This window comes from Lontra canadensis, unplaced genomic scaffold, assembly GCF_010015895.1.
Source record: "Lontra canadensis isolate GAN:19392208 unplaced genomic scaffold, GSC_riverotter_1.0 scaffold33, whole genome shotgun sequence".
Lineage (NCBI taxonomy): Eukaryota > Metazoa > Chordata > Mammalia > Carnivora > Mustelidae > Lontra > Lontra canadensis.
Genome location: NW_022631027.1, coordinates 13660312 through 13680137, shown reverse-complemented (window position 1 = coordinate 13680137; position 19826 = coordinate 13660312). Strand labels below are relative to the sequence as shown.

Below are 19826 nucleotides of genomic sequence, written 5' to 3'. Positions count from 1 at the left end.
ATATCAGCCGAGGCAACACTGTTGAATTATTTTGAAGATCTGACTACAGAATGCTGCTATTCCAAGTGATCTTGCTATGGCATAATTTTATTTTACATATGTACAGATCATGTTATTGTATATACATACACATCAAGGAACTGCTCCAGTCAACACATCTCAATGGTAGTGCCTATTTTTCAGGCAGAAGGTGTTCCTTTGGCCTCTTGCTCCCAGCATGGGGCATAAGAAGCCATTTCTTTCCAAGAATTCACTACATTCAGGGAAGTCTGTACTCTTAGCTGGTTTTCCTCATGGAATGATGAGCAGTATTAAGCATCTGGATGGATAAATAGTGTCTCTAGTTGAACATTTCAAACATTAGCTACACTTTTGATTTCTGTGCCTCTACGAGACTATATGACCCCTTCATGTTGGCTCTTCTAGCAAAGTAGATGATCATTCCAATGGCCGGTATTATTAAGGAAGATGCACAATAGAGCACAAGAAGTTCAGGAGAAAAATAATCCTTGTTATTTTCTCTTCCTGGAAAACAACAAAATGGGTGTAATTAATGTCTAGTACAAAAAGTGTCTTGATAGTAATAGTTACATGTTTTAACAGTACAACTACTTCTCTAAATTGGAGTGAATCAAAGCAGTGATAAGGGCCAGCAAGAACCAAAATGCATATTTCTCTGAATTACCCAAATAATCAGTTGGCAGTTGCCATGGTCATGATGAGTTTAAAGATGACAGCTGTTGACTTACATAAAGTTGGATCCAAATAGAATCAGGTTCAATTGTTGAATGGAAGCAAGGACACAACTTTCTAGAGCTCATTTACAAAAGCAAGAATTGGGGAAGAGTATTTGCTCTGGAATATATAAAAATCCACTAAAGAGCTAGGGCTCTGCTGACCATGAACTGAAATGACTAATTAGTTCTCCAAGAAAATCCTGAAATGTAACCATTATAGTCAAACACCATATATGATAGTAAGAAAAAGAATTCTTGCTGACAGCTTTTTCAGAGATATATACAAAATTTTACATTTTGTATCTCTGAAGTAGGGTGTCTCTTCAGCATTTATATCATCTCTTGATAAACTGAAGTTTTTTGGATAGTACATTTTAGTTTGATTGTTGCTTACTCAGAGGCATTCTCTGACCCACATCTTCCCCAGCTTAAATTAGGAACCCCGATATACTTTCATTACTCACTACACTTTCTTCTCATAACTCTTATCACTGCTTGTAATTAAACATTTATTTGTATAGTTATCTATTAACTTTTCTTTCCTCTTCCAGACTACAAATTACATTAGACGATATATCAATTTTCTTTTTGGTCCACCACCGAATAGCCAGTACCTGACTCATTGCTTGGAGTAGTTGACCCCCAGTAAATATTTTTTGAATAGTAATGCATTTCTTTTCTTTCTGCATCCTGTCACTTTGTCATTTAGCTGTAAATTGCGTACAGAAGGCAAAAGTTTACGGAACTAAAATTAGTATTTTTTCCAATGTACTAAAAATCATTTAACAGGTGCACTATTACTTAAAATCTTATCCTTAGGGGTGCCTGGGTGGCTCAGTGGGTTAAAGCCTCTGCCTTCGGCTCAGGTCATGATCCTAGGGTCCTGGGATCAAGCCCCACATCGGGCTCTCTGCTCCGCAGGGAGCCTGCTTCCTCCTCTCTCTCTGCCTGCCTCTCTGCCTACTTGTGATCTGTTAAATAAATAAATAAAATCTTAAAAAAAAACAAAAACAAAAACAAAAAAAACTTCTTAACCTTATAAGACGATCTGGGGAAGATAACATGGCATTTACTGGAGGCTTATCTCTATTTATGTTTATGTTTGCCCAGCATCGTATGACCTCACAAGTATTAAATTTCTTAAAGTAGCATGTATGCTTTCTGTCTTTGAAGAAATCGATTTTGGGAACGACTACATTCCATCTAGAAGTTTCTAATCACTGGAGATCAACCAAATAGAAAAGGATCATGATGGTCAGATGAGAGGAAGTCAATTTTTTCAAATTATTAAAATAAAAAAAACTTAACACTAAACATAATGATAACTGCCTCATCTTTCTACTTTCTTCAGCAGAGTAGAACTAGTCAAAGTATAAACATAATATTTTAATGGCTATCCATTATCATAATTACAGTTAGGCATCAATATTGACAACATGTTGGACAATGGTATTTCTACTCCTATTGTTTTCTTTTCAATTTAATAAATGTTATCTTTTGCCTTCAGTTTTTCCTTTAGGCATCTGCAGTCAAACACAAATTTGCTGCTGAGTCGGTTACCAGGGCAATCTTCAAACACTATTTTTTATTAGCTGTATAAACACTGAAAATCTTAGACTCCCAGCCATTCCTATCATTGGAATGCTTTCAAGCCAAAACAAAAACTCAGCTAAATAGGGGTGCCTGGGTGGCTCAGTGGGTTAAACCTCTGCCTTCGGCTCAGGTCATGATCCCAGGGTCCTGGGATCAAGCCCCGCATCAGGCTCTCTGCTCAGCAGGGAACCTGCTTCCCTTCTCTCTCTACCTGCCTCTCTGCCTACTTGTGATCTCTGACTGTCAAATAAATCAAAAAATCTTAAAAACAAAAAAAAACAAAAACTCAGCTAAATAGCAAGGTAAGCTAGCTCAAAATAGCAAGGAAAAATGGCAAATTTTTGTCTCCATTCATTTACTGCTATTTTAAACCATTGTTTGGGAGCCTGAATTTCTTAGTTGAGTACCTAAAATGCTTTGAGAGTTCATGTAAGTAATGAATGAGAATGGCAAATATGTAAGTTATTCATTTAATAAAGTAATTAAAAAAAAACAATGTGTGAGATAGAGTTTAAAAAGTAGAGAAGTTTTGATATATCTTTAAAAGAGAATCATTAACTACAAACAGAATTACAAAAATGTTAGATGTCCAATTTCCTGGGCCTAGCCTTAATTAAAAGGGGACCAGAGGCATCAAAGATTGAAAGAACTAGGAATGAATGAATTTCAGCCTAGTCATAACTGAGATCTCAATCTCATCCCCAACCTCATTAGAAGCAGTGATTACAGACACCCCAGTGTCATTTTGAGTGGCATGAAACAAGGTAAGTGTTCCATTCTTTGAACACAGTAATTTCATTGGCCAGATCAACTCTTCTCAGGATAATCACTACGGATGGATGACTAGAAGTTTCACATATAATCATGATATTTCCCCCTTCTTAACATTTCTAGATGGATGTATTAATATTGTCATGTTTTGATATTGTCATGTTTTGAGGAGGTACTGTGAAGACAGAAAACATATGGTAAGGCTTGCAGTGTTGAGAAATTTGGCCAAATGAGTAAAATTACGTGTTTTCTGACCTAAGTTCAAATTTTCTTTACACCGACACATGGTTGCAAACTCTGATAGCCAAGTGCACAGGCTCCAAGAGTTGCATTTATTTGCAGTCCTGTTCATTCCAAGTGTAGTTCCCAACACACAGTGAGAACTCATCAGCACACAAGGTGTGGAGACTGATTAGTGAAGGCTAACATATTCTGCTTACACCAATAAGAGCAACAGATCCTACTGTGCATTCACAAAAGGGGTTAGGAAGATAAAGGGCCCCTAAAGTTTCTTTGCTGATGTCATTGCTCAACCCACCCCCTGCTCAGAATAAGGTAGGATGGACAAGAGGTCTGGATTTTTAAGAAGGCAATTTTGTAGTCTAAACATTATTCAGTGTTGTTCAGCATCAAGATTGCCACTCCTAATTATCATCTTGAAAGGAATCAATCCGGAAAATAGGCAATTACTCCATGTTCAGAGAATAGCATTCTCTTGTGGTAGGAGGGACAAGAGCCTGGGTAGAAACATTTTTCTTCATTGGGTGAATCCTACTTCTTTAGTTTCCTTATAACCTCCAGAGAAAGGTTTTTTTTTTTTTTTAAAGCTTTATTGTATTATAACTGATATATACAAAACTATACATATTTAATATATATAATTTGATGAGCTTGAACATACGCATATATCATACGCATATGAAACCATCTTGGAAATTTAGACCCCCATGAGAGCAATTATAGAGCTAACAGTCTTCTGAAGGTTGAGTGTTACCACTGTCCTAATTGGGGGTCAAAGCTGTTACAGGTCAGCCCAATTCAAGGAAAAAGGAAATAGAGGTCAATTTTCAATGGGTGGAGTGTCAAACCATTCAGGTCTGTCCTTAATCTGCTTTAATGAAGGAACAGGGAGATTCAAAAGAGAAATGGAAGTTGTAAAAAGCAAAATAACACATATGATAAATGGGAATCATATACATATGATAAATTGAAATTAAAACAACTTCAATGGCTGGGCGTAAAGCATGTTGTAAACAGTGAAAGAAAGATTGAATGAATATGAAGACAGTTAAAAAATTCATCTAATCTAAAAACTAAAGAGTACAAAGGAAAAAAAAGTGAGCCACAATAATATGTAGGACAATACTGAACTTTCTAAAATACATGGAATTAGAATTACAGAAAGATAAGAGAAAGATATAAAAGTGGGGAAAATATTTAAAGGAACTGTGCTCAAATATTTCCCAAATAAAATGAAAAACACTGACTCAATGATCTAAAGTCTATGGCTGCCGAAAATTTGAACCTGTGAGATTTACTTTCTATACAAAAGTATTGTTGGAATTGAAGTGTGTGAGATATCTCAAAAATTTTCTGGAGTCAGTATTATGTAATAATGGCCAGAAAACATTTTATTAGACAATTTAAAGTTGAAACCTCAGAGAAAGGTTTTGAATGTATGTTTAAATGCTTAGGAAATGCAAGACTTCGGAGACCAATGATGAATTGTCAACTCTGAGAAAAGCAAATGGGAATCCTGTACTCACCAGTGATTAATGTCAACTTCCTGGCTAAACTCCATAGGATAGGGCAGCTGTGCATGATTATTTTAAGAAACACTGAGAAATAACCACAGTCAACATGGAATTCAACTCCATTTTGCCAACTCACTCACCTGATCCTAGAAAATCTTTACATTCCATCAAACTTCTATTAGAAAAAATAATCAAAAACAAAAAACTAACTAACCTTTAACATCGAGGGTTAAACTTCTTAATTGCAAGCCAGCCTCATTTTTAGATTCACATTCGTACACTCCCGCATCCTCTAACTGGACCTTGTGGATGGTATATGCACCATCTCTCGACTTTAGCACTGTGTCTCCCGTCTCTGCTTTTTTCTTCAGGATTATCCAAGTTTTTGGAACATTTCCACATGTACAGGAGATAATGACAGTGTCTCCTTCCTTGACACTCTCAGAAGGAAAAGCTATAAGTTGTATGTCTTTCGGAGCAACTGTAAAGAGAATTTAAAAGGCACCTCTGATTGGGTGAAATATAAACCACTTTCATATTAATTTAATGACAGCAACAATTAGCTGTCAGGAACCTATCTGTGCTTACTGTTTGCATTAAATGTTTATAGGGGCAAGTAAAGAAGTCAAGGATTGACTGGTTTGTTATAAATGATTGTGTTTTTAATAAGAGAAGATATGTCTATGTTTCTCTCATGTCCCTAATCTAATTCTTTCTCTAGACTAACCAAAAAATCGTGTCGATAAACAGAAATAGAATTCAAATGTGGAAAAAGAAAACATTTCTTTCTGTCACAATGTTGTGCAAAGTTTTTTCTTTGAAGCATAAAGGTCTTTACAGGCTTCTGAGTTTTGAGCTGGATTTTCCTGGATCAAGTTATGAAGAGATGGCTTTCTTACTATTCTTTCCTTTTTTTCTTCTTACTATTCTTAACAACCATAACTACCATTTGTTAAGCGGTGGGCCCTGGGCTAAGTATTTGATATGCAACATCTCTATTAATACACTGCCCATGGCAGAAGGTATCATATTGCCATTTTATAAGTGAGATTCCCATTAAGTTCATCTATTTTTGTGACTTGATTTGAGATTCTTCCCTCAAAAACAGCTATAGAACCATGACATACATTTCTTTAACGTTGTGCATTGCCCTTCCAAGGTTGTTTCTTTAAAATACAAATCATCACTAAAATAAGGTAGCAAGAAAATCACTAATACCTTAGTGGAAATAATACCAGGGGGTAAGAGAGGATAGGACAGCTCTGGGGGTGGGGAGGGGGAGGAACTTTTTTTTTAATCCCCAAAGTGCAAGGGTGGGAGAAATCCAAATATATCACTTCATGCTTTTGCCCAAAACAGCCTATGGATTTAACTTGTCAACTAGAAATTATTTTGTTTTCAGTCTTGGCTATCTGTCCTGGAGAGAGGGGGTATGGATCTTACAACTGAAGCCATTCTAGTGGTTCCATGGCATCAAGTTGATGAACCCGAGGCACGGACACTGCTACTTTTAACCTCAGAATTTACAAAAGGTTTACGTGCCTTCTTAGGCTTCTAAGCAAATACTAGCATGTAGCTTTTGAAAGTACCACTCAGAGTCCAATTCTGCCAGATATTGTGGCTTTAATCCTAACTAATTTCCGAATACATATATTTCTCATCGCATCCCTATTTCAACACCCTAATCATTGTCTCATAAGTGTAACCGGAGCTCCTGGCACCGTTCCCACAACTAGCATTCCACTGGAGGTTAAAGAATTTCAGAATAAGAGATGTGGAATGGTTTATGAGGAAGCACCATTCCAGGAACTTTCCAAGCGTAGGAAACATCAGGAGCTCTTCAAAACCCTCAATCTACGTTTTTAGTAAAAATTTTGGTTCCACAGAGGACTTTGTTCAAACACAGCAACAACTAAAATAATACTGGCAATAGTAACTCATTAATCACATTTTACTTACCTTGGATAATTAATTCGACTTCTTTTCTGCTTATGCCTGCCTGGTTAATCCCTTCACACACATAAATACCAGAATCGTCCATTTTGGTAGAAGTTAAGGTGAGAGTTGAATTCTCAGAAAGAGGCTGTAGATCCCCATTATTTAGCTGCCTGCTCCACAGGATTTTCGGAGCTGGGAGGCCATTGCTAGAGCACGTCATATTCACAGAACTACCTTCCTCCAGGATGGAGGAGGGGCTGACCAAGATGGTTGTATCCCTGGGGGCAACTGAAAAAGTAGAGACACTTGTTAAGTTTGACCCTTTATACCCTGAGTTCCAAAAGTCTTAATAATGTTGCAGAACTGAGCTATGGAACCAATGGGTTGGAACAGTTTATTAATGTTTATTAATAAACTTATTAACAGTTTATTAACTTTACCAAAGGAAGGTTTCTGTCCCCATTTACTTAAGCAGACAGAATGATAGAGAGTAGAATGTGAACACATCATGGATGTTTTCTAATAGAAATAAGTTCTGTAGAGAGTCTTTTACTACCAAAGAATGGATGATCATTGATAGTGTACATAGACATTTATGGTACATTAAACATGACCAAAAATTATTTGAACCCCCTGTGAGAAGGTGGAGTTTATTTTCCCAGCTCTCTAATCTTGGCTGGTCTGTTGACTCATTGTGACCAATATAATATGAAAGAAGTAATGCTGTAGGACTTCCAAGCTTGAGCCTGCTTTCATTTTCACCTCTCTGAAATTCTGCACTCTGGTGACTAAACCTATTCCACCTTCCTTCAGGGGGAAACAACACATGGAGAAGGGGAGGCCCAGAAACCCCCAAGAATGTTCCAGACATAGGAATGAGTCCATCTGTGACCAGCCATCCCCCACTAACCTGCCAGTTGACTGAAAATGAATGGGTGAGTTCATCTGATACCACGATGAGGAGATGAACTGCCCATCCGACCCCTCTAGAATTGCCAATTCATGGAATCATCAGCTAATAGATGATTGTTGTTTTAAGTGTTAGGAGTGGTTTATTATAATAATTATTTTAAAATTTCCTCCCAAGTTACTTTTTTTTTCCCACAGAAGTTTTAGCTCTTTAACCTCATGTTAACTATGGCCTGACAAACCTAAGAAATCCATATTAAGTTGTGGCTACATCACTCATGTACTTACCGTTAACATGAAGCATCTGTGTACTCTGCCTTTGTTTGGGTTCAAATTCCATTTCACCAATGTGTAACTGAGCCAGACAAACAAGAACTTTTCCAGTATCTTCAGTGGTGGGGATGAAGGTCATATCCAAACTCTTAGTCTCCAGAGATTTCTTGTCCATGTCCTCCAGAAAGGTTTTACTCTCTATGATACTCTCCCCCTTAAATAACTCAATCTCCAGCCGGTCAGAAGGATACACATTAGGAACCTCACAGCTCACAGTGACTGGGTTTCCACTCACGAGTAGACCACTCATCTCAATCTCTGGATCTCTAGGGAATGCTGCAAATATCATGAAAAATTATGTTTATATGTAAACATTCAAAGGAAAAATGGAACTAATCTCTATTAAATACAAAGGTCTCAAAATGATAGTTTTAATTCACTTGAGATAGAATGATCACCAATACATAAATAATAAAATTAAGCCTACATATTTATGATACTAAATATAAATGCTATCAACAAAAATACTTAATCATGAATCATTCAAGAAATAAATATACTTCCTATTTTTCTCTTCTTAGTGATGCGGTCTGACACCCATGAACTGGTCTTTTGGAAGGAACATGAGTTTCCACCATCTTATTTAGCAACTATGTATTTCAAACGTTTTAAATATTTCCCATGATGTATTGTTATTTTAATATGCATTATCTCAGTCTTTTAATCAGCCTGATAAAATGGGTTTCATTTAACTTACTTTGTAGGTAGAAAAGCTTATAAACCTTATAGAAGCTCAGAGACTCTCATTAGGTATTGTACCTATCAAGTGACTGAGTTGCGATCAGAACCCATATTTCTCTGAGCTCAGAACCCAGGCATGGTTTCACAGAGCAGTATCAAATAAGAGCCATAGGGCAGTTCTCACTTTAGACATTTTAGTTTCCAATGGCCAGGCTTAGACAGTAAATCTTAAATATTTCTCAGACAATATTTGTAGTTAACAAAAAACTGTGAGATTTAGATTCTAAATAATTATAGTATGTCTTATGCAAACCAATAAAGATAAGACTAAAATAGTTATCAAGAATAAGAGCAACGCCAAAATTTTTTCTCCTTCAACAAAATGTTGTTAAATTTTCAAATATTTCTGTATTGCAGTAAGGCTGTACTTCTGGTTCTCATTTCTGTTGGGAATGTGCCTACATCAGCAGATGCTGGATTCTGGGTAATATGATAACACAATAAAATTTACCCTTACTTTGAGAGATTCAAATCCCTCCACAGACATACTCTAACTCATGCTGAACAAAATCCTGATGGGTAACACAAGTTTGGGCAGGTTTTCTGGTAGCAAATGTTCTATTTTCTCTTGAAATCTGCTGACTAAAACAAGGCAGAGTAGCCTTCTAAAGTAATCCATTTTCAGGTCACTTTGAATATTTTGTCATTCATTCATCACAGCAGAGGAATTCCAGCAATGTCAAATTCATGTAGACTCCAGGTTGTAAATGATTTTTATTAAGGTAACAGGAACAGCAAGAAAAAGTACAGCAGGTGTATGCAGCGTCATCAAGGTGAAGGTCTAGTACTGATGCCTGGTTCTGCTTTCCACCTGAGCAGCTGTCACTGTCCATCCCCTGGGGCCAATATAACTACCTGTTTTCATTTTTGCCTCATTTTTCCCCCCATCCTGCCAATCAGCTTCCCAAATGTACCTTCAAAACAGTAGCCTGGGGCCTCACGCTCTGTTCAAATAGCTGAGCGATAGTAATCCCTCTCCAGTCATCAGAACGGGCACTGACTCCCACTCCTTGCTCACTACTACTTCTGAACAGCCCCTGTATACACAGAGGGGGTGGGAAGCAGTGAACGTGTAGTGTGTTCAAGTGCATGACGACAGAGCATGGACAAGATGCAAACTAAGGACTGTGGATGCTGTGTACATATGTAATATATACTTAAGATTTGGGTCCATTAATTTGTATCAAAAAATTCTGGTTCAAAGATTTAGGAACAATTCACAAGGCAAACTTCCCTTTCTAAACACATGGATATCACCGTGTATCACAGACTTGCATTCTGTTTCTTTCAATAAAACTGAGGGGGAAAAAACAGCAAACAATTCTGGAAACCACTTACAGTAGAGGTCCACACTAATTCTCTTTTCCAGTTTCTTCAGGCCACAGGTCACAGTGCACAGGTAAGAATGTTCGTTCTCAAAACTCACAGGGCTCAGTGTCAGCGTAGACTTGCTCCCTTCAGTCTTCACCTGCCCACTCAGAGGGCTGTCTATCTGCGTTCTCCAAGAGAAAGATGGGGACTCGCAGCCTGTGACACCACATGTCAACACAACTGATTCTCCAATCTGAGCAATAACTTGGGGTCCGGGGGAGATCTCAACAATGAATGGTTTCTCTGGAGGAAAAAGAACAAGACAAAGAGAAGATGAGTTTCTTTTCTTCCTTCACCACATTGCAATATATGATCTTCTCCCCCACCCACAACTCTTTTCAGCTAACATCTGTGCCAAGAAAAAATTACTCCTTACCACCTTGGGACTGCCCAGAGAGATGTTTTTAAAGAACAAACCCGTAAGAGTTCATTGACTAATTCATTTAACAGAATGAATGTGGATAAAAACCTGTCAGGACAGAAGCTGGCATCTTTTCATGACAATAATTCAGTCTCTGCTCAATGGTAGTTTATCAAATCCCTGTAAGAGTGGAAACAGCTCCAACAACTTAAGAGGTTCCAGTGTGTAAGCATTATGTAAACCAGTTTGCATGTATTAATTATCTCATCTAATCCTCACTACTTAATTCTTCTCTTTCACTTTCTCCTGCTTCTTCTTTTTATTTTCCTCTTCCTCTTCCTTCTTCTCCCATCACCCTCCTTGGCCTCTTTCTCCTTATGGAAATTTAGGCTCAGAAATGCTAATAATTTTATCTAGTTTGCAAGTGGCAAAATTAGGACTTGAAGCCAGGTGGGTCTGATTTGTGATCCCAGCTTTTCAGTTGCTTGAACAACAAAATCAAGTCATCCTCGTGTGGAGATAAAGCAAGATCTAAGAGAGGTTGTGAAAAAAGCTACAGAAATATATCTTCCGATTAGATGCAATACCCATAATGGACCAGAACTTAGAGTCTCTGGGCCAACAATATAAAGTTATGCCATTGAAAGCACACAGAATCACATTGAAAGTAAAGTCAAAATCTAAACATGAAAATGATACACAAGTCACCCCTGAAATTTGTCTGATGCAATACAAAAATACTTTCAATTAATTCAGGGCTTGAAAACTGAGATAAGAGAGCAAACTGCTAAGTCTCAAATTATCCAGAGGAGCTCTTTGGCTGCCAAGGCTATCCCTGCTGGACCCACAGGCTGCTTTGGGATGCTTTCTGTCTGGGGAAAAAAGACAATTTCAAATCTCCACTCCCTGTTCCCTGAAGAAACTGGGAATGGTTGGGCAACCCTGAAAGGGATAGATGAGACTACACAGAAAATCACTAAAATTGTTCCCCCAAATAGCAGACTAGAGGTGGAGGAAAGAAATCTCCACATATAAGAAATCCAAATACATCACATTTTACAGGTTTCTCATCTGTGCCAGGAGAAGTTGTTTTTCTCTTTGGTTTATCTCGCTGTGACATTGTAGAATCTCCCAAAGAAGGCTTTCTTCAAATTATCTCAATGAACCAATATGCTCTTAGGCTTTGAAAAAAGAGAGATCATTCCTTATATGCTAGTGTGGGAATGGGGAACTTGAAAACAGACCCAATTCCTGCCTGTGAAGAGCCCTCAAATCATTTTTTCCAATGGCTGCATGTGTTACCAGGCAAACCCGAGGTCCCTGTGGAGTAATTCTTAGGTAACTGAAAGGTCCTTTCAAAGTTCAATTCTCTCTTCAGTACCTAAGGTTGTTAGTGTCCCATGATGCAAAATTCAAAACAGCCCTCTTGAACCCCAGAATGCATTTCCTTTCCACACTGAACTGGGATCTAGTTTATTATGGGGTGGAGTTATCCAGGATGGGTGATTAGTTTCCCCTGATTTTATTAGTTTAATACTTTCCTGGTCTCTTGAGAATGGTAAGCTAACACCCATCTGAGTTAATCTACTGATGGTGAGTGTCACTTTTATTGTTTTAACCATCTAAATTTAAACCCTATGTTTTTGTATTCTAAAATTTTGTGTTGCTCATGTTTACAATTTATGCAATCAGTATTTACTGGGCACCTACTTTTGTGGTAAACACATAAATATTAAAACACACATATGCACAGTTCCTGACTTTAAGGCACTTGCAATTTAATGAAAAGACATATTTAAATAGATACATTATTTTGGCTCTTACTAAAGTATATTTAAATTATCTGCATACACGCCTGTCTTTCCTCCCTACATTGTAAACTCTTAAAGGGTGGTCACCATAACTTTTTCATGTCTGCCCCCATAGTGCCAAACATAATTCTTGGATTCTTGGACAAGGGCTCTTGATTAATATGTGTTGAACTAAACAGAAGTACACAAACTTTGTAAGAAGGTTTGAGTGTAGACAAAGGGAGGAATGCCCAACTTTGCTTAATACAATCTGGAATTGGAAGGCTAACATGAGCTTTGTCTTAAGGGATGGCTAAGACTTTACCAGGTAAAGAAAGGGCACTTCAGGCAGAAGGAGCAACACGGACAGAGGTACAGGGACACCAACAAAGCTACAAAAGTAGTTTCTGACCAGATCATGAAGAGTTATTTTAAGAAATGCACATTTTAAATTACATGCAATTAGGGTCTGGTTGAAGTCATATATAACGAACATCTTTTTTGTTTAAGGTATATACTCTGAGAGCATTGCATAGGATTGATTATCTTGCAGACAGAATGACAGCAGGATGACCATTTGAAGACAATTAGCTATTTAGTTGAAAAGTCATAGAGTTTTGTTTAAAATGTGCCTGTTTTAAAATCATAGTAAATACCCCTAGTGAGCGACTTGACTCTAGGAAAAGTATGAAGGATGCTGAACTCGTGTTTTTATTTACCTCATAAGGTAGTGATAAAGACTAACAAGACAACATATATAAAGTGGAAAGTAGAATTCCAAGCAAGTATGAGGTATAAGATCGGTAGGAGCCATTATTCATTTCTGTGAGACAGTACACTCTCATCTGTAAAATGAGTATAAAATACTTACTCTTTAGTTACTTCTTGAAGATTACAGCTAACATATATAAAGTGCCTGGCATATAGCTGGTGGTCAGTGAATGCTGTTATTTTAAAATATCTTACAAGAGTTTAAGTCAGAGATGATAAACTAAGGCAATGGCAAGGGGGTTGAAAAACTGAGGACAAATTCTAAGGATCTTTTTGAGGAAGAAATGGCAGGTTTGGTGATATGGAAGGAGAACATGAATTTGGGGATAAGCAGCATATAGTAGCCCAAATACTGGGAGTCCAGAATGGAGATGAGGACAGATGTGGTAACCTGAGAATACTAATATTCAGGGGGCGGAGAGAAAAGAGAAAGCCAGAGGATGAAGCAGGGAAGGAATGGTGAGAGATGGAAAAGAGAAATGCAGAGCCATTTATGCCCTGGGAGGAAAGACTTCTGAGAAGTATGAGTAAGATGAATATACAATTGTGCTAAAAGAAATGACATCATATGGGTCATCAGTAAAACTTAAGGAAGTACTGTAGGCATTGAAGTTGTTTCCCTACTACGCAAACCCCAGTTACAGCACCTTTATCATTCCTTTCTCACAGTCTACTTACCTTGAACAATTAATTCCACCTCTTTTCCATCTTTCCCGACCTGATTGACTCCTTCACACATATAAATTCCAGAATCTTCTATCCTCATAGCAATTAAAGTCAGAGTTGCGTTCCCGGAAAGGAGCTGTACATTCCCATTATCTAATTTTTTGCTCCAGAAAATCTGTGGGGCTGGAAGACCCTCACTGGAACATGTCATTGTCACAGAACCACCTTCTTGCAGCTTCGTGGAGGGACTCACAGAGATAACTGTGTTCTTGGGTGAGACTGAAAAGGCAGGACCCAAGATTAGTAACTGCTAGACATCATCTTGATCCAACAAGGATAAGGTATTTCTCTCACAGGCTGTATTCATATGCTTTCACAAAGTTGACAAACTTACTCTGTCAAATTAATATAAAATCAGTATTGTGGGGTCCTAAAAATCAGTTAATCCAATTTCTGACTAATCTAAGTGAGTTACTTTTTTTTTTTTTTTAAGATTTCAGTTATTTATTTGACAGAGATCTCTAGTAGGCAGAGAGGCAGGTGGGTGGGGGGGAGTGGGGGGTAGGGTGGAGTGGGGCAGGCTCCCTGCTGAACAGAGATCCTAAAGCAGGGCTGGATCCCAGGACCCTGAGATCATGACCTGAGGCAAAGGCAGAGGCTTAACCCACTGAGCCGCTCAGGTGCCCCATGAGATACTTTTTTTGATGTTTGGTGTTTTTAGATGGCCATAGATACTCAGAAATTAAGAAAATTACTACATTACTTTAGAGTAATGTGGCTCAATCTCCCAGATAAGGTAGAAGTCGTCTTCTACCAAGAGAAGCACCTTTGCCAAGTGCTCATTTAAGTTGGCTTCAGCACTTTTGGTTGAGGGAACGCTGCCTTACAAAACAGTCCATTTAATTTGGGGACAGCTTTAATTATTAGAACAATTGAACTGAAACCTTCCTCTTTGTAAACAAATTCCACACAGTGGCCATAGTTCAGTCCTCTGCTGTTACAGAATAAATCAAATCCCTTCTCCACATGACTGTCTTTCAAATACTTAATGATAGTTCTCTTTTCCAAGTTTTGTATTCTCTAGGAAAAATACCCCTTATCTTGACTATGCTTTTCAAAATATTGATTAAAGCCTTTCCATCTCATTCTGTTTCAGCTAAACATGCTATAGTTGGCAATACTCCTTTGAAATGTAGTGTCCAAAGCAGAACACAGTGTTTTGGTCTAGAATGGAGTACAGTGTGTCCACTCCCACACAGTTCTGGGACTACAAGCCTGCCTCAAATCTCCCTGCAGTCTCAGGGAATGTGGAGTTAATCAAGCCTCATCCCTAACTCTCCCACCCAGTGCACATGGGTATGCGTGAGCACACGCACATGCAGATGAGCCCATGAGCGTATGCACACATAACACATGCACACAGAGAACAAGTGCTCACCTTGTGAAGTTTCTATAACTTAATATTTCAGAGCATATTATAAGAGTTTGCAAAAATAAGAGATGTTTAAAAACATCTCATTTGAGCCCACTTCCTGCTACCAAGTCAGCTGGTATTATTACTCCCCTTTGATAGATTGGGAAATAAGGAAATTAAGTGACCCAAGTTCACACGGTTAATGGAGCCAGAAGTCTTCTCAACCTAAATCCTGTGCTCTTTTCATTGAATTATGCTGTTGACAAATACTATGTTCTCGATGAATAAAAATGGAGTAAAAACTATAAACAAATGCCTTCCTGGCTTTAGCTGACTAAATTCCCACAGAGACTAGACTCTATCACACAAGTACTTACTGTAGACTTGCAGTTTTTTTGCAGTCTCCCTTTCTTTGGGTTCAAAGTCAAATTCATCAATGTTTAATTTCGCTTGGCAAACAAGAGCTTTCCCAATATCCTCATTGGTAGGAATGAAGGTTGCCGCCAAACTCTTGGTCTCCAGGGACTTCCTTTCCATAGGCTCTAGGAATTCCTTATTCTTTAAGAGCTCATCGTCCTTCATCAAATTTACCTCCAGCCTGTCAAATGGGTAAACATCAGGGACCATACACGTGACTGTGACTGGCTTCCCAAGTTCTAGGGGGCCACTCAGATGGATCTCTGGGTCCTTAGGGAAAGCTGCAAACGTCAAACAAATAAATACACATGAGAAGGCTTTCTGTTCATGTAACACAAGGTCTTTTACTGATTCAATGCAATGCAAACCAAGTCTAATGTTTCTGTGGATACAGTCTTAATTCACTGTTCAAATAACCTTTAATAGTTTTGGGTGGGTTCACCAGTCAGAGTCAATCACCTTTAAGGGAGTTCTTCAGCACTGATCCTACATGTACTAAGGGTTGCATATTAAGAGTAAAAGAACTGAGAATAAATTAATGTTTATTATTAAATACATATATGTGCCTGTCACTGTGCTATTCCTTAAATATAAATAATTTTTTGTAACTCTAAGACATAGCACATTTCACAGATATGAAAACATAGAATTAGCACATTTGCATAACTCGCCAAAGTCACACAGCTAATAAATGGCAAGTCCGGGATTTCACTCAGGATTTCTATTATTTTGTACTGCTACTGAAGATTTACATTATATCACATTCTCTAATCTTAGGGCGAGATACGTCCCCTTTACAGATAAGGAAACTGAGGCTCAGAATATCATTGCACGGGTACACCTGCACAATCTACAAATTCTGGAAAGGAGATTTGCCTCCCGCAATGCCTGACTCAGCGTCCGAACTAGCACTCCACTTGAACCTTCCAGTGCCGAAGGAACAGGGAACGTTCGATCTAAGTCAGCCATTGCTTTCTTTGCAAAGGTTACCTTTTCACTACAAACTGTCAAGATGGTAACACATTGGCTGGACTCAGGACTCTGCACAATAAGAACACAAAGGCCCCAGCTCTAAAGAATATTACAATCAAATGTGGAACAGAGACGGGCTCGTTAAACATAACAAGAGACAGATATTCTTAAAGAAAAACCTCAGGAAAGATAATTAAAGCCAGAAGGGTCTTTACTCCTCTTTTTTTTTAAGTCTTCAACTGTTTGATACATGAGAGCAAAGGCAAAGGAAATGGAAATGCTTTGCTACGTGAAACAAAAAACAAACAGTATTTTTAATTTTTCCACCAATAATTTCTATCTCTCTCATATTCTGTATAAAATGTGCCCATAATCTGCATAGTTTGCTGTCAGGTAATATGAGAACTTGCTACTTTTCCCTGTATTTACATAAGGGGACTTTCAAGGAGCTCAGGGGGCTGCACAGACGAACTATGCACATACAACTGGCATAATTGAAAGCAGCGGGTCAGGCACGGTTTCTCGGGATGCATTAACAGCACATGGGGCTTATTGAAGAATCAATTACGGATGCTGGGCAAAGCTGAGCTCCCCCATAGCAGATGGGAACCAAAATAATTATAAGATATCAAATGGGGTCTTCATGAAGAGATGGTCATAAAGGATTTCAGGGTTTGTTTCATTTTGTTTTGTTTTTCTGAAAGAGTAGTCATCAGTAACCAAAGGCAAGATTTTTATTTCAGGTGGTTCTTTACTCCTCTTGCTAACTTTATATGCTGGGTCAAGAATGCATGCGTTTTGGTAGAATGGCAAACTAGGGATGTTCATGAACATTCATGAGGCAAATAAAATTATTACACCCATAATCTTGAGGTTGAGTGGTTGAGCATTAAGGCTTAATGGCACCAAAGCCAAAAACAACCCTCCTAAATTTATCTGTACCAAAGTCAAATGAGTGGAATGTTTGTAGATACTTTCCTTCTGTCTAAGGGAAAACTCCTGAACAGAAGCCTATTACTAAATCATAGATCTCCTACTTACGCTGTTTATGCGAAATTGCATAAGAATAAGTAAGTGGAAAATCCCCAAAGAATGGAATTCATAAACCATTTAGACATATGACAAAGTAAACATGTAAGGATATAATCAAATAGAAATTTTTGGAAAAGAAGATTAAGAAACTTCAGAGATCTTCATTTTACGGCCAAGAAAAGAAAAGCCCCGAGAGGCTGAGTCTTACCTATGGTTACTATGTTTGTGGCAGAGTTAGAAACAAAGGCAAGGTTTGTATTCCTTTTCTAATGCTAGTGGTCTTAACTTTCCCAGGGCAGTATGTCCTCTAGTCAAGAAGCTAGACATGAATAGCCTTTAATTTTTTTTCTTTTAAAAATATCCTTTCTAAAAAACTTACTTTAAAAGCAAAATTAAGAGGAAAATCAAAGATCCTCCAAAGTACTCACAATAAATCTCCACCTGAATTCCTTTTTCCAGTTTCTTAGATCCACAAGTTGCTGTGCACACGTAAGCATGTTCATTGTTGAAACTAACAGGATCCATGGTCAACGTGGAGCTGTTCCCCTCATTTCTCACCTTCCCATTCAGCGGACTGTCTATCTGGGTTCTCCAGGAGAAAGATGGGGGCTCACAGCCTGTTGTACTGCAAGTGAGTGAAATGACATCACCGATCTGAGCAATAACTCTGTGTTCAGGGAAGATTTCCATTTTAAAAGCTTGAGCTGTGAGGACAAAAAGAGAAAAGTGAACTTAGTTTAGTATTCCACTCCCTCTGCTCTGTTCTAGTATAGTGTCCAGAATACAGTCTGGCTTATCTCTTTCCTAAATTTTGAACTAACTATAAGGCGGCCAAAAAACGTAGGCGTCGCTGCCAAAGGTGTTGGGATCATGGAGAACTCTCAGTCCTGACCTTGATGCCCGTTTATGAAAGTTGTTTTGATATTTGCTAAGTTTAAGCTCATTATCAAGTACAGGAAACTGAAGAGATAGACCTCAGTAGAGATAGAATCCAATTATTTATTTGACACTGGAAAAAGATATCTGAAAAACATTCTTTATAGCTCCAACTATGACAATACCATGGTACAGAGCCATGTTCCCTAGCATATTACATGTTACAGTAAATGGTTTTCCCACTTCTTAAAAATCCTAGTGCCTTTCTTCACTACTATTGCACAACTGACTGAAGCCAAAATCAGAGCTGAAATGGAATGTGAGCATTTGGAATAGATCAAAGAAAAGGACTTACAAACAGCAAACACCATCCAAAGAACATTTGAGGCTCCAAAGATCACGACCATCTTCCTAGGCATTTTTAGTTTCTGCTGTGATGAGAACATAGTGGTCCCCAAACCCTTCTTTCTGTCCCGCCTGAAAGTGTCCTGAAAGAGGTTTTAGCCCCTAAAGCCAGTGAGGCTCAGTGAGGAGTGAAATGGAAAGTCTGCTCTTTATAAAGGGTCTTATTGCAGAGGCCTGGAGGCGGAGGGAAATCCCTTCAAGGGGAAACCCGGAGCAGAGCCAGAAAAAAAGTTTCACTGACACTCAGCCAAGCCCAGGATTAACCCCTTCATTTGCTCTCAGTACGGAAACTACTCTCTCTGCCATGGAAACATAAAACACTTCCAAGGTGATAAAATTAAAGCTTTTCCTGATTTTCACTCCAGAGGGATATCTTTGCAAGAAAAAATACAAGGGAACTCTCATTTCAGAATAATGCTCATTTCAGAATAAAAAGAGAGAGGAGGAGAGAGACAAAAAAGGAAGAGAGAGAGAGAGATAGTGGGGTGGGGGGAAAAGAGAGAGAGAGAAAGGGAGGGAGGAGAGAAAGAACAGTAAATTATACTCTGGATTTTGAAGCGGCTAAATAACCACTATGTCATACAAACTGATTATTCTCCATTAAGTCATATTTGCAAATTCTAAACTTGGGTCTAATTTTTCACTTACAAGAGTAAGGAAAAGGTCTTATCTTTTGATGAGTTATTTTTTAAAAGGGAGACCACATAACTTTTTAATTTTATTCTTTCTAGTCATAAAATTTTTTTAAAGATTTTATTTTTTTTATTTGACAGAGATCACAAGTTGGCAAGAGAGGCAGGCAGAGAGAGAGGGGGAAGCAGGCTCCCCACTGAGCAGAGAGCCCCATGCGGGGCTCTATCTCAGGACCCTGGGATCATGACCTGAGCTGAAGGCAGAGGCTTTAACCCACTGAGCCACCCAGGTGCCCCCTCTAGTCATAAAAATATTAATAAAATTAATTCTTTTGACAACAAA

The 19826-nt window shown here is 38.2% G+C and overlaps 1 protein-coding gene across 1 annotated transcript; it reads right to left on the bottom strand.

The window, feature by feature from the left end:
• Nucleotides 1-263: 263 nt before the first annotated feature.
• VCAM1 (vascular cell adhesion molecule 1) lies at nt 264-18989 on the bottom strand. Its single transcript, XM_032867224.1, has 9 exons — nt 18802-18989; nt 17999-18274; nt 15527-15847; nt 13748-14014; nt 10115-10390; nt 7991-8311; nt 6815-7081; nt 5070-5336; nt 264-525 (listed from the first exon to the last, which is right to left on the bottom strand). The coding sequence occupies exons 1-9, from the start codon at nt 18890-18892 to the stop codon at nt 365-367; spliced, it is 2247 nt and encodes a 748-aa protein (XP_032723115.1). The 5' UTR covers nt 18893-18989; the 3' UTR covers nt 264-364.
• Nucleotides 18990-19826: the final 837 nt, after the last annotated feature.